The 27,854-nt window shown below is 39.6% G+C and overlaps 1 protein-coding gene across 2 annotated transcripts in view; it reads left to right on the forward strand.

The window, feature by feature from the left end:
• The window catches only part of SH3GL2 (SH3 domain containing GRB2 like 2, endophilin A1), a 211,436-nt gene that overhangs the window by 160,258 nt on the left and 23,324 nt on the right, over positions 1-27,854 (forward strand). For both annotated transcript variants that reach the window (XM_012769701.3, XM_076008768.1), the window contains one exon: positions 7,082-7,154. In XM_012769701.3, the coding sequence (XP_012625155.1) occupies positions 7,082-7,154 (73 nt within the window). The remainder of the gene's footprint in view (positions 1-7,081; positions 7,155-27,854) is intronic.

The following is a 27,854-nucleotide window of genomic DNA, read 5'->3' on the forward strand; positions in this document are numbered from 1 at the left end:
TTTATTTCACACATTTTTTGTTACTGGCTCTATTGCAGATTTTGTACTCTGTATTCATGCTAAATCTACATTAATAGTGTAGATTTCTACACTATTTCTACATTAATAGTGTAAGATTTACATTAATAGTGTAAGATTTCTGCGGTAATTAAAAAGCATTAGGCTTTGGATTCAGCCTCTGAAATCTTTTCTCTCCTGTTATTTATTCATAAAAAGATTTTAGCTCAGTGTTCCCAGGCCTACTGAACAATCAACTTTCCATAGTTGGTTTTCTGTTGATCAAGCATTTGGGGTAGAGAGACTTTTGTTTAGTTGTATTCTCAGAGGTACAATTAGATAACAAAATAAATAAACAAGAAGTTTGCATCAAGCAGTACTACTGGGAGAGAGAAGTGGGTTTTCATAGAGATATTTCTCTAATCAGCTTTCCTAGCACTGTCATGCCTTGATGCAGTAAAATCCCCCTGCAGCCTCCTTCCCTGACTGGGCGGATCCTAAGGCTGTGTTGTCTCTGTAGGATCCCTGCCCACAGTGATTTCTCTCTTTCTCTTAAATGCATTGCAGGGAGTTGTTTCTGTTTTGGTTTTGAATATTGTCTGTTGCTTACAAACTTTTTAAAATACAGGCTGAATTTCTTACTATGGTGCGGACATTGAGTGGAATTGTTCTTTGAGGAGCTACACATTTTCATGTGAAGAGGAAGTTCTGAAATTTGAGGGACCGCTGGTTCCTTCTTAAATTTCCGTCAGTTTCAGCAGTGATTCTGTGGGTTTGTGTGTGTGTGTGTGTGTGTGTGTGTATTACATTCATTAATTTACCTGGAAAATCTATAAATGCCTTCATGTAGCAGGCATTGTGCTATGAGACACCAGGAATACAAAGATGATTAAGGCACTGGCCCTGCATACAAGGGGCTTCCAGTTTTGATGGAAAAAAAAATAGGCACATAAATCACGAGCGTACAGGACATGGTTCTTGGTGCCCTGGGGTGGATTCCCATAGAAGACCTAGGAGAGATGTTTAACTCAGGCTGGGTAGATCAGTGGAAGCTTTGTAGGAGGGAGAGTGCCTGAGCTAAATCCTGAAATTTTCTCTTGGCCATATATATATGGGTAATGCAGAATTCCAAGCCAAGGGGTATAGTATCTTTTTGGAAGCCTGAAAAGTGTCCTGGGAACCCTCTTCTGTTGAAACCAGAAGGAATCCTAGGGTTGGAAACATGGCTATGTTTCCTTTAATAAAAATGGAATTCTTTTTAAGGTGAAACCTCAAGTTTTAAGAAGAGCAAGATATTGAGAAGGAACAGAAAGAATTCCATTCCATGTGAGAGTGAGAAAGAAGATTGTTGGCATAGTGGGGTGTGGGGAGAAGCCAATAGGAAGATGTCCATGGTCATTATCATCTTGCAGTCAGTGGCCGGGTACAGAGGGGTTCAATCTACTACCCCAGTGGCAGAACTAGAATGAATGAGTAGAAACTATGGGAAGATAGATTCTGGCTCAATATAAGAAAAAAATTTTCAGCTGTTAGAGCTGTTTGAAAAAAAATAAAAGCCTCAGGAATTATTGGATTCCCTGTCACTGCTCACATTCAAAGCGAGGCTGAACCCACAGTTCCCAGCTGTCATGTAAAGTACACTAGTCATCTCTTGTAAGGCTCATGGTTAGTAGTTTGTTACTAATAATGCCACTTTTTAATGATGTCACTCTTACTGGATTCCAGTGATCTCTCTCAAATGGGAGAGATAGGAGTAAAGTTCCAGCCAGCATGGTCAGAGTGACACATATCCCTGGGTGCACCATGGATGTCTGCCATGCCCACAGATGGTGTGGCAGGAGAGGAGGAGGTGGGATCGCTGTTCTAAGACACCCACCTGCCGGTATGCAGTTGTAAGAAGGGCCAGGGCCCCAAACAAGATGAGCTTTAAAGAGATCTTTCTGCTTAGCCTGAAATTCAGTGATGGCAAGCTTGCTCTAAGTTACATGTTTACAGTATATTTGCAAGCTTATTAAAGAAAACGGCTAAGATTAGCAAAAAAATACACTGGGGCGATCTTAGCCTGATATCCTGTTTATTTTTGTTTTTTTTTAACACAGATGGCTAGTGAGCCTTTCTGAACACATAAGGTGACTGTTGTAAAGCAAGGCAGTTTGGGGACAGGTGTGTTAACTCTTCTGATTCTGTCAGGAGCTACTAAAAACATCTTGGACCAGCCTGTACCTCACTGCCAGTCAGACTTTCCCAGGAAAATGTTCATCATGTCTCTGTGACTGCTTATTTAGCTGTTCTTGTTCAGAGTTCTCTTCCTTAAAGTGGGTGTGCGTGCATTATTAATACTTGCATTTTCTAAACTTTAGTGATAGAAAAAGTAAAAATTTGAAAAGATTTTAGTGTTTTATATGAAATCTTCACATTTCTTTTATGTAGCCACTTTGAGTTATCCCTTGTCCAAGTGGGTGCTTAGTTCAGCTATTTATTAATAATCATTAAACCCACAGACTATGTGTGCTTCATTTAAGGCATGTAATATTTTCTTAAAGTCTGCTCTGCTTCTGTGTGACAGTGTCTGATATAATGTGGTATCTGACGGGGTGAAGTCATACCTTTCAGGTCTTCTGTCGCTCCACAAAGAATGTCCTGTTGTTCATGAGTGCTTCTCTAGGGAGGAAAGGTAATATTCAGATGCCTCTCAATAGTAACTCCATTCCAGTCAATTCAGTGCCATTTTCTTCTCTAGGATCTTGTCTCTAAGGACTGAGACAGCTGGTGAAATGGCCAGCATCACCCACAGCTTCAGCACGGTATACCTTAGTGAAACCAGCACCTAGCACAGGCATCAGCAAGTTTTTTTTGTAAGGATTTTAGATTTTGGGGGGCTAAAGGGCCCATGTGGTTTCTGTTTCAATTTCTTGCCAATGCTGTTGAAACACAAAAGCATTGACAGTATTTAAATGAATGAATGTGGCTGTATTCTAATAAAACCTTATCTAAGGATGCTGAAATTTGAATTTCTTATAATTATGTGCAGTGAAATAGTCTCATTTTGAATATTTTTAACCATTTAAAAATGTAGAAACAGATAGTGGTCTGAATTTGGCCCACTGGCCATAGTTTGCCAACCCCTGACTTAACATGAAGAAGAAAAATGTTACAGTAAGTAAAAAAGGGTTAAGAGTGCTATTTTCCTCCCTACTCAAAGTTTTAAATTACAAACTGGACAATGGAAAAAGAACTCCCTGATGTCAAAGTATTGAGAGTTGCTAAAATCTTGGTATTGAGAAAATTCAAGGAAAAAACCCCAAAGAATACATGTCTACATATTTGTTTTCAGAAAAAAAAATCTAATTCCACACAGTTTTTATTTCCTAAAAACATGCCTGTATTTGTGTGTTTGTATATGTATGTGCATATATACATGCATACATACATGTATACATATATATGTGTACATGTATGTATATGTATATACAGTTTCACTTCCTTTAAACTGCCTTCCCTCATGGCTCCCCACCCCAGTGCCAAGCAAGGTTAGTCGAAGATGCAGGCTCAGGAGTTTACAGGAATGGAAGTTGTATGTAGGGCACATCAAAACTTACTTTCAAGTAGGAATTGGAAATGTGGGGCATTGAGAAAATAAACAGGTATATGTCATAACTTCAGTTAAACTGTGGGAATAAGCTCTTGATGGTTATAATAAATTATTTAGGTGAAAATATTCATGCTAACTTTATGAGGCTGTTAATAAGAGAGTATGTTCTTGAATATTGCCAGTTTAGGTCTATAAATAAGTCTCCTAGCAAGTTCCTAACAAGGTACCTTCACAATTCTCACAGGATTATGGTGCTCAGCTTGGCTGTGGCTGACACTCTATAGTTTAGTGAAAGAGTCCTGGGCATTATTATTGAGGAAAAAGATAGAGAAAAGTTAGAAATTGGTCAGCCTCCTACTGGCAGGTACCTTCAGAATAGCAAGCAGTTGTTGGACAGTTCAGTCCCTCTGGTATTCTGTTTTAGAAAGCGTCGTCTGATTCATGACCTTGGGAACCTACTATTCTTCCCATGACGACACCAGTCATGTGACCTCAGGGAGCTCATCTGCCTTCTCTAAGCCTCAGACTTGGACATTTAATAAATTAAAGCATTGGACTGAATGTTCTACTGGTTTCTTCTTACATTCATTAACTCTATCAGGTACTTATCCATCAGAGTGCACTCAGGGGCGAGGGCCCAGTGAATGAATTTGCCAGAAGCTGTTCCCTCTTTGGTATATGTCCTGATGATGAAATATACAAATAACTATATTGAATAAAGTTGTTTTCAGAGGTGGATTTTAAGTGAAGGTTATTTTATACTCTGATCAAAGGAGTTTACATAGGACTTGTCCTGTAATGATGCCTAGATTAGGTAACCAAAAGTGGGAAAAGAGCCTGCCTCAGTGGGCACAGAGTCTGAAAAGGCCTGGGTGGCATGAGCTCCTTCCTGGGAGACTTTGGAGACACTGTGCTAGTTTTTATTTCTACTTCCTTTCTAAGACGGACTCCTACTCTGGAAATGAAATGTAATACTTTAGTGTTAGTGTCTCCAGGGTCTCTCTGCATCCCCTTAGACCACTGGCTTCAGCCAAGCTAGTGGCTGTATTTAGAGAGCCTGAGTAGTTACTCTCTGTATTTACAGAGCTCAGTGGGAAAGGGGGGTTCTGTATCTGAAATGAGGACTAGTTTTCACAGCCTTCCTCACTGATCTCCCTATGGTCCAGACAAGACATCCACTGCTGGCACCAAGCCTCTATGGAGAGGCCTGTGCACCTGTGAGGGTGTGGGGTCCAGCAAGTTGCATGAGAGAAGCCCCCTTTTCATAGTGTCCCAGGGTAGACTATTCTTGTATATGAAACTTACACAGACTTTGAAGACTTTCAAAACAAAAACATAAGATAGGTTAGCAGGTGCTTTCCTCCTGACCCTGTGTGTTGGGAGATGCCCTTGTTGCCTATCTGTTTTTTAAAATTAATTATTTTTTCCCCAGCGTATTAGTCTCTCTCTAGCTCAGTCACCCAGGCTGAAGTGCAGAGGCATGATCATAGCTCACTGCAGACTTGAACTCCTGGGCTCAAATGATCCTCCCACCTCAGGCTCCTGAGCAGCTGGGACTATAGGCATGCGCCACCATGCCCAGCTGACTTTTTAAAAAAAATTTTTAAAGACAGGGTCTCATTATCGGCTGGTATTGTTGCCTTTTTCTGAGGAGCTTTTGCTTTGAAGAAGTATAAGGTAGTGGTTAAGAATACAGACCCTGGAGCCGGAATTAGGCAAGTTTCTTAACCCCTCTGTATCTGTTTCCTCATCTATTAATACATTATAATGTTTGTGGGCATTAAATGTGTAAAGATATCTATAGCCCTTAGAACAGTTTCTGACAAATAGAAAACACCTTATGATATTGATGGTTATAATTATTAAGGATAGAGATGGGGGAAAGTTGGAAATTGGTCAGCCTTCTACCAGCAGGTAGCATTAAGATATCAAATGGTCATTGGATAGTTGAATTCTTGTGGTACTTTTTCTTAGAAACCTTGTCTTCTGGAATTTTTTTTCTTCCCATCACTTCTGGAATTTTTTTTTCTTCCCATCATAGCCACACAGGGTGTTTGCATACATTTGACATCTAATTCCATAATCTCTTGTCATATAGTCATTAGAAGATCTGCATTTGTCCTTCCATCACACAAGGACAATGGAGTTTCAGTGTCTTTGTTCTGTACACACCTTTGAATCCATTTCCCTGGCATAAAACATTCCATGACTGAATGCATAGTAATTGATTGATATTTTGCTAATACTACCAAGGCCTTCATGTATGGCTGTAGGAGTTGTGTACTGCACAACTCCAGGGGGCCACTATTCACTCAAAAACTAGTCACTACCTAGTACATACTCAAATCTAAAACATTTTCAAATTTTGAATCAGTCACAAGGACATGGTATAGGAGTTTTATGGGGGCAGGCACATTTGTAATAGGATTCTTTTGAAGGTAATTTTATACCAGATAACCTCTCAGGAAAAACATATGTTTTCCTCTGTTGCTTCTAGTAGTATCAGACACACAGAGTAATATGATTGCCATGGAATGTGAAATTATAAAGTATTGAAAAACAACCGAAATATGAAATCTTTTAATGGGGAGATTATGGAAAGGCAGAGGGCTTACTGCAAAGCTAACTTATATGTAGATACAGCAGGTTATGGAAAAGTTTCTTAGATTTGAGGGAGAAGCCCTTGAACTCCAATAAGAAAACAAACAAAAAACTTCCCCTTGGCTTGACTGATACCTAAATCTCCACATTAAAAATTGTTTCCACTTATACCTATGTCAAATATTACATGCACATGCCTTGCATAGGAGAATGCATTTATTCTCACTAGTCATTTACCCTGTGGAGTGAATGAGTGGACCATGTGGACTAACTGCACTGAGTAGCTTTTGCAGCCTCTGCATGTGGGGAGGGGCCTGACAGAGGGGAGGGGATATTGGGGGACATTGAAGGCAAGCACTGACCATTCCAAATGTTGTGAGGATAGAGTCTAGCACCAAAATTTTTGTTTAGAATTAATCAAAAGTTCAAGGACCTACTGGAAGTGTTTGCTCAAGACTTTATATCCTTAGGATGTTATTGGAAGTTAAATAAAAGTTTTCCTTTTCTTAGTTGAATGAACAGAGTTGATGTCACATTATTCTTTCTTTGTCACAGTGGAACCTGCCACCATGCCTATGCCACAGTAAGCATCCAGAATACCTCTGGGACAAAATATGTCTCATTATATCCATCTTATTTTTTGCCAGAAGATAATGAAATATATTTTGAAACAAATTTTAGGAAATTACCAGCTTCCTTTTTGGATAAATAGGCTTTCCAAATCTTGATAGAACTCTGCCGAACACAGTGTCACAATTACTTCTGCACTCCCCGGCGTCCCTCACATCCTGCGAGACTTGTCATTGCTCTGTTGCACCTCCGGTGCTTGTACTTGAGCAAAAACTGAAGTTCTAATGCTAATAATTTTTGTCATTTATTTTCTCATTTCAGAAAGTGGATGTCACCAGCAGAGCTGTGATTGAAATAATGACTAAAACAATTGAATACCTTCAACCCAATCCGGGTAAGGGGTCATATTACCTGTTCAAAGTATTCCTTCATGTAACTTTTGGTTTCTCTTTGGTAGATGTTTTAAGTTCTATTTTCTAGACATTTTAAGTTCTATCTACTTACCTGGACATTCCTTGACTTCAGATAACGGCACTTTGGAGAGAGGGGGGCTTTGTAAAGTTCACATTGAAGTAACTGGAGGATCTATGGTATTTTATCCAACTGTAGAGTGTTTAACAAACAGTACATGTGGACAGCTTGGGTGTTACATAATATCAGAGGAGCTATGCCTAGAAGGTATTATCAATTGGCCTTTAATTTTCAAGAGATAGTAAAAAAAGAAGTTGGGATAGTTTTAAGACAATATATACAATAATTCCCACAGATGTAAAAAAGTAAGAACATGAATAGTTCTGTAAAAAACAGAGGATTTCTGTTCATATGACATCACTGAAGTCTTTGAGGGTTGTTCTTGATTCTGGTTCTTCTTCAAGCACCTCACAGATCAGTATTTGTTCCTGCTAACCTGTTACACTATAGGAGAAAGGAGTTGAAATAGAGACCTATGCCTTGATAAGAGAACCAAATAGAATTGGAGCAAATCTCTGTGGGCACCAGGTATAGCAGAGCAAAACAGCCTACCTCATAGACCTCCTCCTTGTGCTTCCTGTGTATCAGGAAGCAATCTGCAGAAACTTGAAACACGGCTGGTTGTATTTGACTGAGATGTATGAATATTTGGAAAACTTAGTCTTCAGACTCGTTTCTTTGGGAGTTCTAGGTTGGAGTTCTGTGTCTTTTATGGTCATAGGAAAGAGGTCTAGGTAACTGCTTCAGTCCCAATGGGTTTGGATACTGAGCATTAGTGGGCAAGAGATAAGAAAAGAGGAGTATGTGGGATAAGAGGAAGCAGGTGGGCGCAGTGGTGCATGCTGGCCAGCTGTCTGTTGCCTCTGCTGCAGCTTTCCTTCTGTCTTTATTTACCTGTGACCAACACAGCTGCTACTCTAAAGATGAATAAACTATGTGGGAATAACATTCTGAATTTTTTTCCTTCTTAAAACACATTAGAGATGAGACTATGTGAGGGAGGAAAATATCAAAGAAAATAAGGTAAGCTATAGGAACCAAGAATTTAACTGGCAGTGGAATAGGTAGGTTTTCAAATGCTTAGAAAATTAGTCAAAGCAGCAAACATCAAGTTTCTAATTTTTACCCAGAACTTTCTTGGTAACCTTTATATTCCACAGAGATGCAAAGATCTCCTGGATGCACATTTATTTCTTAGTATTTAAACAACTGTAATAGTTCAAGTCAGTGCTGATTCTGAATAAGCAAAATCTGGCTTGGGTCAGGATGGGACTGACTGATGCCAAGTCACAAATTTATGTGGACCGGCCAGCAGGATCAGTGGAGATTGATGTTTTGTGGGTACTTTGGAAGTCCTCCCTATTAATACTCGAGCGTGCTTGTTGGCTTTCAGATCTTGTGGTTGTAGAGCTTACATATCTTTTATGTTCTTAAAACTCAGTTCCTATTGAAATGGCGACCACAGAGATTTTAATTAATTTTCAAAGTCTGTGGATATGCTCTGTGAAGGCCTCGAATCCACTCTTGCATACCTTCAGAGTGATATTTTAAAAGGGAAATCGCATCATGTTATTATCTTGCATAAAACCCTTCAGTAGCTATTTGTGCTTTCAGGATGACATTTCAAATGTTCAATGTGGTTTACAGGGCCCTCTGTGCAGGGCTACTCTGTCCTTTCCCCTGCACCTTGCTAGGCCAGTGTGAAGGTCACTTGGAAGCCGCCTTTGGCTCCTGAACGCATTAGGTTATCCTGCAAGTCTGCCTCTCATGGTCCCATGCTTGTTGAAATCGTGTAATGTTTGTGGCTTTGTCTTCCCTGGGAGGACAGGGCTGTGCCGGTCTCATTCGCTGCTGCATCCCCAGTCCCCGGCTCAGTCCAGGCAGCCAGTAGGCACTTGAATATTTGAATAAGTGAATTATAAAGCACAGTTGATAGGCAATGGCTGATGGAATAAAACTGCTATAATACAAAGGATAGAAGGAAACATATTGGCTTAAACCATCAGATCCTCCCATGTAACCAGCATTTATCACATGTGTTTATAGTTATGCAAAGACCAGGCTAAGATGCTTTGGGGTAGAAATAAGACCAAGTTGGGGCTCCTGCCCTCTGGAACTGCACGGTCTAACTGCATAGGTTACACATACTCCAGGGAGAATAGCCCAGAAGACTTCACAGCAAATTCCTTCTGGAAATGCCAGCTGATTTGAGGAGGTGGGGAAGGGTGATTGGGGTCTCAAGCCTAAAGGTCTGCTCTGTGAAGTGAGGCTTTCCAGAACGTGGAATGGCTATGACGTCTTCCAGCTTGGACTGTGAAATTGTTCTGACAGGAGCAGCCTTGACCAGTACAGATTTATAAGCTGCTTAAATAGGAAATAATTTGAATATGAAAAGTACTGTGCACGAATTTCTTTCTACTGGTTAAAAGCCCCTGTTCTCAGGGTATTTAGGAGCAAAGATCATCAGAGAAGATATAAATCAATTCTGTTATTGAAGTATTCTGATGCATTATGAGGAAGAAAAAGGCACTAAATCAGTGTTGTCCACTATAAATATGATGCAAACCACGTGTCATTTTGAATTTTCCAGGAGCCACATTAAAAAAGTAAAAAGAAAGGTGAAATTGATTTTAAAAATATTTTTTATTTAACCTAGTATATCCAAAATATTAATCAGTACTGAAAATTATTGAAACATTATACATTTTTTCTCTATGTTTTGAAATTTGGCGTGTGTTTTATACTTACAGCACACCTTAATTTGAACTAGCCACGTATCAAGTGCCCAGTAGCTCCCTGTGGCCAGTGGTTCCCATAATAGACAACACAACACTGGAGAGTTTGCCCTTTAAACTATTCTAAGATGAAACTATAATATTTGATACATATTTAATGTTTAGCTCCTTGGTGTTCATCTATATTAGTGTTTTTCTTTTCAATAGAGAAATGGGCTCTTGATTTAGGATCAGATTATCTTTAAATTTGGTGCTTTTTTTGTTGTTTTTTTTTTTAATCTTCTCAGAATCTGTTTCATGACACTGTTGTGAAGATGTTTCCCTCAAATGGAGTAACAGACATGGCCAAATTAAACTGTGTGTCCTTTCTAGCCTTGGCAGACTTGTTAAGACAGAGACGTTTACAGTTTGCACTGAGAAGTTAATCTGACCCTGATGTCATAATCCAGTACAAAAGTCCGAGCTGCTTAGATAAAAAGCAGTTTCAACGTGAAAAACACTGCGCGCGGCACGGGTGTGGTTCCCTATGGAAATGCTTGTCCCTTGAATGCCCTCGTGGTCTAGCTTTTCCCAGGGAAGCACGCCTGAGATTGGGGTGTTAAATTGGGGTCATTAGATGTCTATGCAGAATTTTTTAATAATTACTTCAGATCTCATTTGTGGAATGTTGCCCGTGGAAATAAGTTAGCTGGATTAGTTTTGAAATGTCTCATTAGTTTCTGCAAAGATACTGCATCAAAATTAGTATACTTCCTTCTCACAGACTGCCCTCTTAATCATCTCCTTCCAAAGAAGAATAAATACAGTGATTATAAGGTATTTTGTGGTAGTGGAACTGAAAATTAATACATGTATTAATACGTGGCAATTATGTACCCAAATCCTTTCACAACAGACTGAATGAGCTACCTTTCCTGGAGGCAGGAGGAGTTAGTTGTATTCATCTTTGTGTCTTTCAGGGCCCTGAGCGTAGTGCCTGGCGCCTTGCCCCTAGTATGTCTGCCGAGCAGGTGCGGGAATGAATATATCCATCCTTCACTTAAAGAATAGGGATGTGTACTGACTCTAGCAGCCAGAGCTTTTACTTTTCCAAATCCTGACGCTGAAAAATAATTGAAATGCATAAAGGACAAATTACAAATGCGGTTGTGAGGAAAATGTCGTTACACTTCACAGAAATAGGATCTTTTAAGGATAAACATATTAAAGAGGAAAGTGTAAGCCAGGCAGTAGGTGGTATAATTCATGTACAGTATGTATATTTGAGGCAGTATAAGTGATCCAGAGTTTTAAGTCAGTTGGAACTGATGGATTAGTGATATTCATTCCTATGTCTCTAAAGACTGCAAAAGAATACTAAAGCCAGGCCTTATTTAAAATAATTATCATAACAAATAATATGCATTTAAAATATGTGTGTGGACATATATGGAAAATTGAGCTAATGGAGTCTCACTTGGATAGTCCTGAGGTATTGATATACTACAGAGTATACATCCTCAGCCTGACCTTTAAGGTCAGCCTGTGGTGGCCCCTGTACTTGTTGTCTCCATATTGGATTTCTCCAGTGCCCCAGGCTCTTTCCTGCATGAGGATTTTGCAGTGGCTGCTCCCTCTTCCTGGAATGCCCCACCTGCCCCTGATCTGACACCTGTTTTCTTACCATCCTTTCTCTCTCAGCTTAAATATCTCCTCCTCTGAGAGGCATCTCCTGGGCCCCCTGTCTATCCGGTGCACTCTAGTTTTGCATTCTCATGACACCTTCATGTCACATGAGTCCCCATCCACAAATCTCTCGAGTGGTTCCTCAGAAGAAAATTAAAAGTACTTACTGTGGGTTACGAGGTCCTGAGGATCTGACCGCGTGTCCTGTGTTCCCAGCCATCTCCGTCTTGTGTCCTCTGTGCCAGCCTCGCTAGCTGTCCTCAAACCCATAGTCACCTCCTTCACCAGGCCTCGCCAGCCCTCTGACTGAACCACGTCCTCTCCCGGTCTTCTCACAGCTTCACTCGGGTCTCTGCTCGAATGTCAGTGGATTTGTGCGGCTTTCCTGACCATCTTATTTAAGACACCGACCCTTATCACTCCCTACACCCTTCTCCTGGTTTATTTTTCTTCATAGCACTCAGACCTTTACTGTATGTTTACTTGTTGAAGTGCTGCTTGTCTCTGCCACCACAGTGCAGCGGCCTGGGTGTAGGGTTGTTTGTACACTGCAGAGAGCCCACCCGATTCTGTTATTTCATTGTACTTTTCATACTGTTCATATGTTTTTTATTTGTTCAATACACTGCCTTTTTTTCCTTCTTACTCTCCTACTTTACATTTTCCACATAGCAGCCAGTTCCATCCGTTAAAGGTGTAAATCTTGTCACCCCTCTGCTTTTAACTCTATACTGGCTTCCATTGAACTGAGAAGAGACTGAAAGTAGATCCTCAACCTTTTTCCTGCCTCAGGGCCTTGGCACAGGCAGTTCCTCTGCCTGGAACATTCTCCTCCCAGCCCCTGTAGTAATGCTGCTGCTTCCCATCGCGCTGCCTCCAGTCAGATGCTGTCTCCCTGTACAGCCCTTCCCTGGCCACCCTGTTTAAATTAGCCACTCCCTACCCCTCTCATACCCACTTCTGTTACTTCCTATCACCATTTGAAATTATATTCTGTTTTATCCTTTTATTTATTGTCTGCCTATTACCCTTGCTTTCCATGTAGCATGTAATCTCCACATGACTAGGAACTTGTCTGTCTTATTTACAATTCTTAATGTAGAAGCAGTGCCCTCAGTAAATAAGTGTTGAGTGATTGCTGTTCATCTCTGCCGTGTACTGTAAACTCATTGAAGACAAGGACTGTTTTTGTTTTCCTCATTTATGTATGCCCAGTGCCTAGAATTTGGTTCTAGCAGTTGCTTAATTTGCTGAATGTATGAATCAGTTCTTACTTTAAGCATATTTAAGCTCCATCTTATAGAAGTAGTTGTCCTGGTGTACAGACTTGCACAGGCCAGGATCAGAGCTGTTACTCTGTCTGTGTAATATCTAGTTGCTGTCAGGTACAATTCATACATTTCACAGTTGCTTTGGAAAACATGTGGATGTGCATACTCTCATGAATAAGATCATTGGGCTGAAGCTATTTACAGACCGTTCATATTTACAGATCTAGATAATGGTTGTTCTTATTTTTTGGTGAGAAAACTGAAGTGGTAAAATAGATTAAGTAATTTGCCCAAAGTCATTATCTTTGAAGAGAAGAGCCAGAAGCTGTATTCAGATATGACTATCCCCAAAATACATTTTGTTTTCAAAACAAAATGTGTTATGCTGCAAAATATGAAGATAGTTTCAATCTTGGTATGTGTGGCAAATACAGTCCCAGGGGACTGCTGACGATTCATATCCCTGCATAGTCCCTTCCCTTTGAGTGTGGATGGAGCCCAAAGGTAATAGGACCAACCACTCACCACCTCCTTTGATTGAGTTACATTATATGGCAAAATTGAGTGGTGTCACTCCCATGATCGTGTCACTTTATGGAAGACTGTCAAAGCAGACTAAAATGAGAGAGATTCTCCTGCTGGTCTAGAAGCAGCAAAATGCCATATTGTGGCTACCTAAGGAGAGGGCTACATATCAGAGGCAACTGGGAGTGGTCTCTAGAACCTAAGGAGGACTCCAGTAGCCAACAGCCAGTAAGAAGCCAGGGCTCTGTGTCATGCAGCCTCTGGAGGTGAGCAGCCTTGGCTCAGGAAAGACAACCACCTGGTGAGCCTGGATTGCAGATTCCTCCCCACCCAAGCTCCAAGATGACAGGACAGCCTGGCTCACACCTCATTTGCAGCCCTGTGAGACCCTGAGCAGAGGACTTAGTGAAGTCGTGTCCAGACTTCTAACCTGCCAAGACTGTGAGATAATAAACCTGTCGTTTGAATCCACTAAATTTGTGGTACTTTGTTATGCAGCATAGAAGCTAATGCAGTGTGGCTGTTGGTGCCCCACAGGTGCCCTCATTTCAAGCATACCACTCTCTTCTGGGGCCATGAGGCCATTTGTCCTTTGCTTTTAGGTTCCCTGGATTGGGAGCACCTGTCACTGTCTTTTCAGCTTTTAAGATCCTTTGGATCCCTGAGCGTGGCCTTTCAACCAAATCCAAATTTTACAATTTATTAAAAGGCTTTGTTTTGTGAAGTTTAGATTTGGTCGAGGGGCTGCACTCAAGGATTTAGAAGGCCACGTGTGGCCCCAAGGCTGCAAGTTCCCCACCCCTGCCAGGATAGTCCACTCCAGCTAAGACTGAAGATATCTCTGAGTTTTGAAAACATAATAGCAAAAAGCATTTGGCACAGTGCCTAACACTTCATAGGGGCTCAAGAAATGTTACTATGTCACTCACTGTTCCTTCTCAGAGGCCTGCAGCTCTGCCTAAGGGCATCTCAGATGCTTACCCAGGAAATCCTCCCCAGGCTGGGCTTCTCAGTCCCACTGAGGTACCCTCCCCACAGCAGCCTCAGTGTTGAGTGGTGCCCTCCATGTGTTCTGAAAACCCAAAGAGGTGAAAGCTCATCATAGCAATGTTACTACAACGAGGGTGTGTGCTTTTCAAATTGCACAAGCAGTTTTATGCACCTGGGGTCCAGTTGCCTGCTTTCCCAGGGCATGTTGCATGGCCTGTGTTAGTGCCTTGAGGAACCCCATCTTGAGGTGGGAGATGTTTGCTGTCCCATGTCACGAGTTCTTAGGGCTGATGACTATGTACCCAGAGTACAGTGTCTTAAAATACCTCCCTGCTGCTTCCCACTCAGGGGCATGAGAGGGCTCTGTCGCCTTGGAGGAGAGGTGTTACATAAATATCATTATTTGGGCTGAGAGTAGCATGATCCAGTGCTAGAGTTACCAGTGTGTGTCAGTCAGCAGGCAGATCTTCCTCTTCCCTCTCCTCAATCTCTTCTAATACTTAACTTGAAAAGAAACTGCATAGGTTTGAGGACGTTTACCTAAGTCCTATTACCATATAAATCTTTTGTGTCCTTTATTAATCGTGAGTGTGCAAGGCAGGGGAGCACATTGCTTACCGTGCACAGAGCATCAGAGGGCCACATTTCAGACTTGTAGATGTTCTGAGATTTCACTCAGGAAAATTAGGCCATTATGTGCAGTCATCGCGTGTTGGCAACATGACATATCTGCTCAAGTGCTACTTATTACATACGTTTTGTTGTAGGTATTAAGGCCTGAATCTAATTTAGTACGATTTGAGGGTTTATACTTACATTTCAATTATAATCACTGAACTAGGCTTTATAAATTTAATTAAAATAGTTAAGAATTTTTTCCCGTTTTTTATTGTGGTAAAATACATATAACATGAAATTAACTATCTTAATCATTTTTAAGTGTACATTTCAGTGGTACATTCATAATACGTTCATAATGTTGAAATCATTGCCATCATCCAGCTTAATAACTTTTTTATCTTGTAAAAGTAAACTTCTATTCCCATTAAACCCTTCTGCTCCCCTGGCAATCACTATTCTACTTCTTGTCTCTATGATTTCGACTATACTAAGTTCCTCATATATAAGTGGAATTGTACAATAATTGTGGCTGGCTTATTTCACTTAGCATAATGTCCACAAAGTTTATTTATGTGATAGCATATGTCAGAATTTCCTTCATTTAAAGGCTGAATAATATTCCATTGTACGTAAATACTACATTTTGTATATGCATTTCATCTGTCAGTGAACACTTGGGTTGCTTCCACATTTTAGCTATTGTGAATAATTCTGCTATGAGTATGAGTATACAAATATCCTTTTTAGACTCTTCTTTTAGTTCTTTGGAGTATATACCCAGAAATGGAATTGCTGGATCCTATGGTAATTCTATTTTTAATTTTTTGAGGAATTACCATACCATTTTCCACAATGGCAATACCATTTTACATTCTCACCAGCAATGCACAAGGGTTCTAATTACATCTTTGATGACACTTGTAATTATCTGGTTTTTTGATGGTCACCATCTTGGTGGGTATGAGGTAGTATGTCATTGTGGTTTTTGATTTTCATTAACCTAATGATTAATGATACTGAGTATTTTTATATGCTTATTGTCTATTTGCATATCTTTGGAGAAATGTCTATTCAAGTCCTTTGCCCATTTTTTAATCAGGCTGTTTGGTTTTTTTGTTGAGTTTTAGGAGTTCTCTATATAATCTGGATATTAATCCCTTATCAGATATGCAAATATTTTCTCCCATTCTCTGGGTTGACCTTTTACTCTGTTTATAGTATCTTTTGATACACAAAATTATTTAATTTTCATGAAGTTCAAGTATCTATTTTTTCTTTTTTTGCCTATGCCTTGGTGTTATATCCAAGAAATCATTGCCTCATCCAATGTCTTAAAGATTTTTTCTTAAAGCTCTTTTCTTCTAAGGGTTTTATAGTTTTAGCTCTTACAAATAGATCTTTGATCCATTTGGAGCTAATTTTTGTATATGATATTAGAAAAGGGTCCACGTTCATTCTTTTGCAGGTAGATAGATATCCAGATTTCCTAGGACCATTAGCTGAAAAGACTATCCTTTTCCTTGAATGGTCTTTATGCCTTTGTCAAAAATCCTTTGATCATATATGCAAAGGTTTATTTCTAGTCTCTTGATTCAATTCCGTTCTTTATGTTTATCTTTATGCCAATCTCACCCTATTTTGATTACTGTAGCTTTGTAATAACTTTTAAAATCAGAAGGTATTAGTCCTCTAGCTTTGTTCTTTCTCAAGATTATTTTGCTATTTGGGGTCCCCTGAGATTCCATAGGAATTTTAGGATGGGTTTTTCTATTCATGCAAAATATGTCATTGAAATATTGATAGGGCTTGTATTGAATCTTTAGATTGCTTTGTGTATTATTGACATCTTAACATGAGTATTTTATTCTTTTTGATGCTACTGTAAATGGAACTCATTTCTTAATTTCCTTTTCGGATTGTTCATTGTCAGGGTATAGAAGTGCAGCTGATTTTTCTGTGTTGACTTTGTATCCTACTGCTTTGCAGAATCCATTAGTTAGTATTAGTTCTAGCAAGGGTTTTTTTGTGTGTAGAATCTTTAGAGTCTTCTACACATAAAATCATACCATCTATGAACAGAGATCATTTTACTTCTTCACATCCAATTTAGATTCCTTTTTCTTGCCTCATTTGCCCAGGCTAGAACTTTCAGTACCGTGTTGAATAGAAATGGCAAAAATGGGCATTGTTGCTTTGTTTCTGATCTTAGAGGAAAAGCTTTCAGTCTTTCACCATTGAGTATGATATCTATTGTAGGATTTTCATATATGGTTTTTATTATGTTGAGGCAGTTTGTTCCTAATCCTAGTTTCTTTTTTTTTTTCATGAAAAGATGTTGAATTTTGTCAAATATTTTTTTTCTGTATCAATTGAGATGATCATGTAGTTTTTTAAACTTTGTTTTGTTAATGTGGTATGTTATATTGATCAATTTTTATATGTTGAACAATATCCTTGTATTCTGGGAATAAATCCTACTTGTTCATGGGGTATAATTTTTTAAATATGCTTTTGAATTTTGTTTGCTATTCTGTTGCTATTTTGTTGAGAATTTTTACAACAGTATTCATAATCATTATCCGTCTATAGTTTTCTTTGTCTCTTTGTCTGGCTTTGGTATCCAGGGTAAGGCTGTCCTTTTAAAATGAGTTAGGAACTGTTTCTTTTTCTTAAGTTTTTTGGAAAAGTTTAAGGAAGGACTGGTGTGTGTTCTTCTTTAAAAGTTTGGTAGAATTCACCAGTGAAGCCATCAGGTTCGGGGTTTGTCTTTGTTGGGAGATCTTTTGATTATTGATTCAATCTCCTTACTAGTTATAGGTCTGTTCTAATTTTCTGTTTCTTCATGAGTTAGTCTTGGTATGTTTTATGTTTCTAAGAATTTGTCTGTTTTATCTAGGTTATACAGTTTGTTAGTATATACTTCATAGTACTCCCTTAATAATCCTTTTTATTTCTGTGGAATCAATAGTCACGTCCCTATTTTCATTTCTGATTTTGGTAATTTGAGTCTTCTCTGTTTTCCTTAGTCCATCTAGCTAAATGTTTATTAATATTGTTAATCATTTCCAAGAACCAACTTTTAATTTTTCTCAACTAAAGACACGATTGAGCCTTGATAGGTGATAAAAATGTAAGTACATTTTAGCTGTTGGTGGCCATTTCAATGAAATAGATATCAACTACAATTTCCTTCTGCCAAAAGTAGGAAAGAGAAAAAAAGCTAATATTTGTTTAATGCCTACTTTGATTATACACATCATCTCATTTCAGCATCACAACATTTTTAAAGCCTGCCCTTTGTTATTCCTTGTAATCATGTATCATTGCATTAATTAGTAGGAAGTTACAATGGATTCTGTCACAGCAGAATACAGTTCTAATATTTTTATCTTCAAGAAGAGGTTCTGGTTTTAAATTTAAGTGTCATTGATCCTCTAAATTTTAACAATGCTTATTCACAATGTTGTGTTTAAGAATTAATAATAGTTAATGAAATTTGACAATTTTCTGCAAGAAGGGAGAATAACTTACCTTTTTGTTTTTTTTGAAATATTCATTTGATCTTTTAAAAAATTCTTATTTTTTCACAGACCCATAAACAGAAACCAGATCATTAGGACATGATCTGGCTGTAATATACATTTTTGTAGAAATAAAGAGATGGCCGGGCGTGGTGGCTCACGCCTGTAATCCTAGCATTCTGGGAGGCCGAGGCTGGCGGATTGCTCAAGGTCAGGAGTTTGAAACCAGCCTGAGCAAGAGCGAGACCTCGTCTCTACTATAAATAGAAAGAAATTAATTGGCCAACTAACATATATAGAAAAAATTAGCTGGGCATGGCGGTGCATGCCTGTAGTCCCAGCTACTTGGGAGGCTGAGGCAGGAGGATTGCTTGAGCCCAGGAGTTTGAGGTTGCTGTGAGCTAGGCTGATGCCACGGCACTCACTCTAGCCTGGGCAACAAAGTGAGACTCTGTCTCAAAATAAATAAATAAATAAAAAGAAATAAAAAAAGAGGAAGAATTAAAAAAGTAAAATCTTTTCATTGGTATTTTAAAGTAAGACCTATTGGTTTTAACTTCAGTAATGGTTTTGCAAAGTAGTGAGTTTCTTTGGTTTTGAAAATATACATTAAAATTCTGTGTACTCTGTGATAGATACCATTTACTCATTTGGGAAAGATACAGTCCATTGTCCTAGTGGATTCTAATGCATGTATACGAGATTTTTAGATTTGAAAGGCGTTATAGAAATTGGGTAAGCCACTCTTCTTAAGTTGAGTGAGGAAGCAGAGATTGGAGAGGTTAGGCAGCTCATCCAAGGTTATAGATGGACATGGAACGATCTCCAGACTCCCAACCCACAGAGTAGTGCCCATCCTGCTTCCTGAGTCATCGTCACCTCTGCATTTTTAAATACCTAACTGGTGTAAATATAGCTAAAGCTTTACATTTTGCTGCTGAGAAGTCCTAATTTGACCTGTTTTAATGAAGGATTTGATAAAGCAGTGAGAGTCAGTGTAGCATTCTGGGAAGAGAACAGGCTTTTGAGACACAACTATGATTCAGTTTCTGGCTCAGCTTTTTGTTGCTGCGTGTCCTTGGGCAATTTACCTCATTTTTCTTTGGTTCATTTTCCTTATCTGTAAGATAGAGGATCAAAATCTTTCCTTTTGTTACTGCAAGGATTAGAGAGAATGGTATATGTGAATTGTATATAATAGATACTTCTGAAATGATAGCTGTAGGATGTAATGTGGTTCTGATCTTCAGTTTTTCAAAAATATTTCGGGGCTCTTTCTGTGTTTTCAGACCAGATAGTAGCATTTATGAATACTGGTACAAATCATTCAGCATTTGTCCTGCTAAAGGTCTCTGCTCTCTTGGGCATCGAGGTTTGGTTTCTATGAGATGGATAGAGATAACGAAGGAATTAAGTTGCTAAAAGCAGTGAAAAGCTTCCCAAACACCTGTTTCATGTGTATGGTTTTCCCCAGTGGATGCTAAATACATTAGGTCTCCTCTAACAGGACCTGAGCATGACTTGGAATATTGTCGCCACCTGTTCTGCCTGAGTGTGTCAACTGTGTTCATCAACACAAACCAAGGGTGGGGGCTGGATTCTCTTCTTCCCTGTTGTGACAGACAGATGCCCTGTCAATATGTTTCCTTATTTGAAAATGCACACCCGAAAAGGCAAGAAAGCCACTCTTGAGAACATACTATAGCAGTTTCAGTCAGATTGCATTTTTTTCTTTTCTTTACAAAAGGTCTTTCCCAGATACTCCTGTCATAATCATTTGGGATGGGAGGAAAATGGGGCACAGAGGGCAGACCTGATCCTCATCGCTGCCCCTCTAGCAGTGAACACTCATCCTCACCTCCCCTAGGCTCCTCCACCCCCAACCGTGCCCAGGCCTCTCCACTCTAGCCTCCTCCTCCCCAGCGACTGCTGGTTTCCAGAGCTGCAGAAACCCCATTTGTTACAAACCTTGATTTTTAATTATTGTAAATGAAACTTTAAAAAAAAAGTCATTAAAACCCCCTATTTTTTTCCTGAGGAAAAGGAGCACCCCGTGTTCTGGCATCATTGTCCTTGGGACCAAACTCCCTCAGAAAACACCACTTTTGTCTTCAGAGGTCTGTGAGCTATCTACCGTGTTTCCCCGAAAATAAGACCCATCCATAAAATAAGCCCTAGCAGGATTTCTAAGCATTTGCACAATATAAGCCCTTCCCTGAAAGTATGACCTAGTGATGGGCGTGGCTACGCAGTGTATCTGCACAACCCATGCATTTTGTCTCAGAGCGGTAAAGACAAGCAGCCCTTCTCATCTACCCCATAAGAGCTCTATTGCTCGACGTGAGAGATTGGGGCCAATGGTTCTAAGGGAAATAGAGTCACAAGAAAATTAGGATGGAATTCGGGGTTTGGAGAGTTATGATGATGTTCCAGAAGAAGATGACTTAACTATATTTGAATAAATGTAGATTGTTGTATCGTACTTAAAAAAAATAACACATCCCCTGAAAATAAGCCCTAGGGTGTCTTCTTGAGGAAAAACAAATATAAGACTGTGTCTTATTTTTTATTTTCGAGGAAACACAGTAGGGCCTGACATTTCACAGAACCTGTCTAGAACAAGAATCTCGAGTTTTCCTACAATGTCTGTCAAAACATCCACATCCACTTTTATGGTGTGCTGCATCCCTGTTTTATAGAACACTGGACAAAAACAGAAGTACCTGCTCAGAGATTGTCAGGAACATTGTAGTCAACAATGAGAAATGTGAATTTTATATATATATATATATATATATACACACACATGTATATCAGTGCACATATTATTCTCTATACTTCATCAAATATTCAAATTATTTCATCTTTTTTAAGCCAAGAAGTATAGTATTTTGTTTAACCACCACATATGAGAAATGGGGTATAATAAAATTCCCCACAAGCTGGGAGGTTAACCAGTAATGTGCTACTAAAGGTTTAGTAGCCATCAGTCTGGAAGAAAACCTTGACTTGTAACGTTTGCCAATTTTTCTGTTGCAAAATCTCTCGTGGCCATTTTCAAGCTACCAACATGGTGTCACTGAACTTAAGACTTGCAGAAAGCAGCTCATGTTTTGCTCCCATGAGCAGCACTGGCTGAATCTGGCACACCACTGGGTGAAACTGCCAAGGAAGAGTAGCTCCAACAGGTAGGCAGTAAGTGCTCAGTAAATACCTGTAGATGGAGGCAGGGAAACCTTTGTAGAATGGAGGATGTTAGGGACCTGCCTCTTCATTTCTGAAAACCTTAGATTATACATTGATCAGTTGCTCTCATGCTTATGTCTTATAGATATAAAGCACTTTGTCAATAAAATACCATTGCCCATGTGTTCAGTGAATCATGCAGTCAGGAAATTGTATATTTCTATGAAGCTTCTTTCAAAGTTATTTTTCTAGATAACCTTATTCAGGAAGAATAAACCCAGATGGGATTTATTCTTCAGGGAGAATAAATCTCCTGAATCTAAAGCTTCAGGAATCCATGTGAAATGAAAAGTATTTAATAAATAATTTGATCATAAGTGTAGGAATTCAGCTAGTTTGTAAAAACTGATATAAAGTTTGTTAAAATAATCAGATGTAAAAAGACAATATAATGGGTTGAATAATGTCGAAACTCATGTCCCCCCAGAACCTCAGAATGTGACCTCTGTTATCTGGGCTGCCATAACAAAATATCATAGATTGGGTGGCTTAAACAACAGAAATTACTTTTCTTGCAGATTGGAAGGCTAGTCAGTCCCAGATCAAGGTGCTGGCCAATTTAATCTCTGATGAGGGCTTTCTTCCTGGCTTGCAGGTGGCCACCTTCTCACTGTGTCCTCACACCGCCTTCTCTTGGTGCACGTGTATGTAGAGAGAGAGACCTTATCTTCCTCTTCTTATAAGGCCGCCAGTCCTATTTGATTAGGACCCCAACCTTATGACCTTATTTCACCTTAATTGCCTCCTAACAGCATTATTTCCAAACACAGTCAGATTGGGGATTAGGGCTTCAACATGAATTGGGGCGGGGGAGAGGGGGCATAATTCATTCCATAGCAGTCTTCTTACCCTTTTTACTTTCATCACTTACTAATTGTATTCTTTTGGCCTAAATTGGGCTTTCTTGTCTCATCCTTAGTGTTATACTAGGGTCAACATTAGATATTTATATCTGTGCTCACAAACTCTGAGAAACTTTGCTCTTGTCCATGATAATCTGGGAATGCCATATGTATTCATTCAATATACCTCTTGGTTAACCTACTTCCATAATACAAATAATTTGTCATATTGTTCATAGCCTCTGTTTTATTGAATATGTCTATAAGTGCCAAACACACTGCTAAGTATTCTACAAACAACATTTCTAATCCTCAGATAACTAAGCAGGGTAGCTTTGATTTTCTCTATTCTGTAGGTGAGGAAGCCCATTTTTTTTTTCAATTATTTGTCACATTTCTTCTAAGGCAGTGTTCTAACCCCTGGCTATGTTATTATTATTACTACTTCAGTGACTGGAATGGACAAGGCCCCTGCCCTCCTGGAGCTGACACTCTAGTGGGAAGAGATTGATAAAGAATAATTGCCTAATGTCAGGCAGTGAAGGAAAATGAAGAGTAACGGGGAGAGAGCGACTGGGTCTGGGAAGATGGTATGCTTGTTGTGTTCAGGGAGCAGCAAGGGGAGGTCAGAGGGGCCAGAACGCACAGGACCTTGTCACCATTGTTGGGACGTTGGCTCCTACTCTGGATGACATAGGAACACATCAAGGGCTTTTAGGAGTAGAGTGACATGATCTGACTTACACTGAATAGGACCTCCCTGACGCTGACAGGGAGAATAGATTTTAGGGGACAAGAGTGGAAGCAGGGAGGCCAGTAGGAGTCTATTTTGGTAATCCGGGCTAGAGGTGATGGTGACTGGGATCAGAGTGAGCAATGGTCTGCTCTTGGATATGTTTTAGAATGTAATGCTGAATTCGCTGGCTAATTGGATATGGGGTTTGAAACAGAGAGGCACCAAAGATGACTATAAAGTTTAGAGCCTGAGCAAGTAGAAGAATGAGTGGAATTGTGTTCAGTGATATTGAGAGTACTGTAGGAGGAACAGGTATGGGAGGTTGGTGGGAAATCTGAAGTTTAGTTTGCAAATGTTAAGTTTGACATGTCTATATATGTCAAACCCAGTCTAGTGGGTATTGCACTACGTGAGTCTGTAGTATGGTGGAAAGGGCCGGTCTGTATAGGTGCATTTGAGAATCATCCACTTATCACCTCAAGGAAGTTTTAGGATTGGTTAGCCAATAAGAGGAGGGTCCCCAATACCCAGACTTGCTTATATTTCCGAGTACCCTCAGAGACATATTCTTTGGCCTAATCTACTGGATATTCTAAATCAGCAAGACAGAGATGGGGTCCTTAAATTGATGGTTTTAAAAAGTTTTCTGAGTAATTCTTTCACATCAGGTTGACAGGCACTGATAAAAGACAACAATGTTTTATTTTTTCTTTGAGCCTTGTGAAGACTTTCCACCTGCAACTTTTAGTCACATAGGAAATTTGATGGAGTGGGGAAGAGAATGGGCTTTGGAGGGGCTCAGACCTGAGTCTGAATCTGTCTTTGCCTGTTAGTAACTGATGAGAACTTGGACAGGTTTCCCAGCCTCTCTGAGCCTCCATATCCACCCTTTATGAATACAGCCCATCCCTCTTTCTACAAATCATATGATAGGCCCCCAGAGTTGTTGTGAAGATGGAGTTAAATTGTTTATGTTAAGTTCCTGGTTTATGGTAGACACCAGTTAAAGGCTAATCTCACCTGCCAAATATAAAACCACCTGAAGACAAAATTATTCTAGAATTTTGTTTCATCTCGATTTCAGGGAATTTTCTTTCCCTTTGTTATCTAATGGTCTAGCTTTCAGGAGTCCAGATGTTGTCAAATAAGCCACGTCCCTTTACCTAACCCACCCTTTTTGAGCTGAAGACCCATCTGCTTAGTTTCTGCTGTATAACTGCACGGATGTGCTGTTAGACTGTGTTTGCTGATGTTGAAGTCTGCATTTCCTTTCCAAAATCTTCTCTTCCTCCTGTGTTCTACATCTTAGACTTACATCATCACCTCTCAGGTATTCAGTCTAGAGACTTTAACACAGTGATCCTCAACGTTGGCTGCACCTTAAAAATCACCTAGGGAACTTTAAAAACCACCAGCATCCAGGCCATATGCCAAACCAATGATGTCAGAATCTCTGGGAGTTAGACACAGGCATTAATATGTTTTTCTGAATTTTTTTATTACTTTGTACCATACAGAGGCTGGGCCTTACTTCTTCCAGGGCCTCCCTAGCATTCCCTTTCATGTAATAGGTGCTTAATACATATTTGTTTTGTTCATTTTATTGCAGAGGAAATCTTTTAAAAATAGTTTAAATAGATTTTTAGTAAATAACAATTCAATCAGGCAGTGCAACTTTAAAATTTTTCTGCGTGGGAAATACATAATTGTTTGCAGTGTAACCTACTTATTGATTTTAATTTGACCTTTTAAAAACTCCTTAGCTAGGGCTTATCATTTAGCTTAGGGAACCCTCTTTTCTTGGGGAAAATGAGAACCAATTTCCTGATTCTGGGAGAGGTGATCAGTTTCTGTCATTCTCACATAAAGCAGGTTTTTGCACTTGTGCAGTGCTTCCAAGGAGCCAGGTTACTGAGGGGAGATTGGAGGGAATGGGTGGTACCTCGCAGCCCCCTGGACCACCTGAGAAGTGGGACTGTACCCTTCTGCTCTTTACAAAAGGGAGTCAGGAGGAGTGAAAAGGCTCAGCAGCCTCGGACTCCTTAACATTTAATTAGTGTGGGGGAAAAGCAGGCGGCCACCAACAGCATGCCCCGTGTTCACCCGTCAGACCCCACAGTGAGTGGTGTGAGCAGATTTTCTCCTCAGCCTCTAGTACCATTCCGGAGCACAGAGGGAGATTGTCGTGCTTTCAAACAGAGAAGTTTTATCTAAGGATTAGAAAAAATGATGTCTATGTAATAAGCATTTTATAAAAAATTAAAACTTCTAATGGAACGATCCAGCCACTGTGGGGAGGAGCCAGGCAGGCGGGAGTCCATGGGCACCTCTGCATCTGCCTCTCACCCCTCTAAGCGGGTGGCAGCCTTCACAGTGTGGAGGTCGCTGTGTCACCTCTCCGCCCAGATCTTGCCCAGCCTCCCTTGGGAACACTTCTAACTTGATCCGTGGGAACAGGCATGGAAAGGACTCTGGGAAATGGAGCTCCCTGCACAACCAAGTTGTCAGTAGAGCATTCCAGAACACACACTCATAGAAAACAGAGCCTGGAAGAGGGAAAGAAGGAGGGCTCTAGCCCATATCCGGTGCCTGTCATGTCACCTGTGCTGGTTACTCTTTTTGCAGGTTATCATTGCAGGCTGAATGCTTATTGACAGTCTTATGAATGACTTAGTTCTCAAGGATGCACGGCTGGCTGGCAAGATTTACAGCCTGGATTTTTACCTATGTCCATATGAGTTCAAAGCTAATGTTTACTTTTATGCACACTGTTGCTTGCTGTTTATTTTCTGGTCTATTTTCCTGTTTGTTTGGATTAAGAAATAAAACATGTAAAAAACTAAGACTGACCAGAAGTACAGAGTTTTCGGCATTCCCGGCTAGTTGCCGCACTAGATAAGCAGCCTTGGGGGAGACTAAGCAGTGACTCACATGGACACAGCTTTTAGGTCACAGGAAAATAACTCGGGCATGGCTAGCAGAGCTTCCGGTTTGTTTGTTTTGGGATTTTTTTTTTTTTTGCCTGTTTGAGTTTTAATTGCATCTTCATTAAATTTGCACATTAATTTGAGAATAACTGACATCTTTATACAATTGAATTTCTCCCTTATGAATATGATGTATCTGTTTATTTTCTCTTCTTGAATGATTTTTCAGTTGATTTTATAATTTTTCATCTTAAACTTTCTCTTAGGTATTTTAAAATTTTTGTTTGTATTTTAAATGGTATCTTTCCATAGTGATAAAATACATATACCATAAAATTTACCATTTTAGCCTTTTTAAAAAATTTCAGAATATTATGGGGGTATAAATGTTTTGGTTACATAAATTACTTTTGTACAGTTTGAGTAAAAGTTATAAATGTGTCCATTACCCAGATAGTGTGCATTGTACCCATTAGGTGTGACTTAAGAGCTTCTGTTTTATCCTTAGCAGAGCTTGGACTTTCCTTTGGCCGTGCCTAGAATTGGAAACTTTGTCAGAGATGCTACAGATTATGCTTTAGAGTTGGGAGTTAAGAGTGAGCCTTGGCTGCATTTTTCTCCCTTAAAAGATAGCATAAGGCCAGGCGTGGTAGTTCACACCTGTAATCCTGGCACTTTGGGAGGCCAAGGCTGAAGGATTGCTTGAGATCTCAGGAGTTTGAGACTAGCCTGAGCAAGAGCGAGACCCTGTCTCGACTAAAAATAGAAAAAATTAGCCAGATGTGGTGGTGTATGCCTGTAGTTCCAGCTACTCGGAAGGCTAGGGTAGGGGGGTCGCTTGAGCCCAGCAGTTTGAGGTTGCAGTGAGCTATGATTCTGCCACTGCGCTCTAGCCCAGACAACAGAGCAAGATTCTGTCTCAAAAAAATAAATACATAAATTTCTTTTTATTAGAAGACAAAACAGTGGGAGCCCTTTTGGGGAATAGATTAGCCTTTTATGATCATCCTGGTTTCACTTCCTGCTGTTTCCGTTCACCTAATAAATTTCCTTCCAGATAGCACCTAGATGTAGATTGATCAAACCCTTTACTTTGATGGCGTTTTCTGATAGCAATTCACCTGTTAATCCTTATTTACTTTTCCTGGCCAATTCTCTTTATGCCAGTGAACACATTTCTTAGTAAAACTTTTAGGTTGAAAAACCCTAAAGGTTAAAGCAGTGGCCAGATTATCAAAACACTACAAGTATTTTTTATCGTGTCTACCGTAAAGTTAGGTCTTATTTAAACATCTGTTTTCCTGAGGAAAGAATTAGGAAATATTTTAAATGTAGTTTTTTATAAAGGACATAATACATGAACATATTATAAAAAAACAAATAGGTTTGTAAAGCATCTTACAGGAAATAGCAGACCCCCCCCCCCCAGCTTGCTTCCCCTCCCTTATTTCTACTTCCGAGACCCTTTGGGCTGTTTCCTTGGTTTTTGCTTCCAGTCTTGAAACAACATGCTTATATTGCTCCTGCTTGGTTTTCCAGTTTCA

The sequence above is a fragment of the Microcebus murinus genome, chromosome 12 (assembly GCF_040939455.1).
Source record: "Microcebus murinus isolate Inina chromosome 12, M.murinus_Inina_mat1.0, whole genome shotgun sequence".
NCBI lineage: Eukaryota > Metazoa > Chordata > Mammalia > Primates > Cheirogaleidae > Microcebus > Microcebus murinus.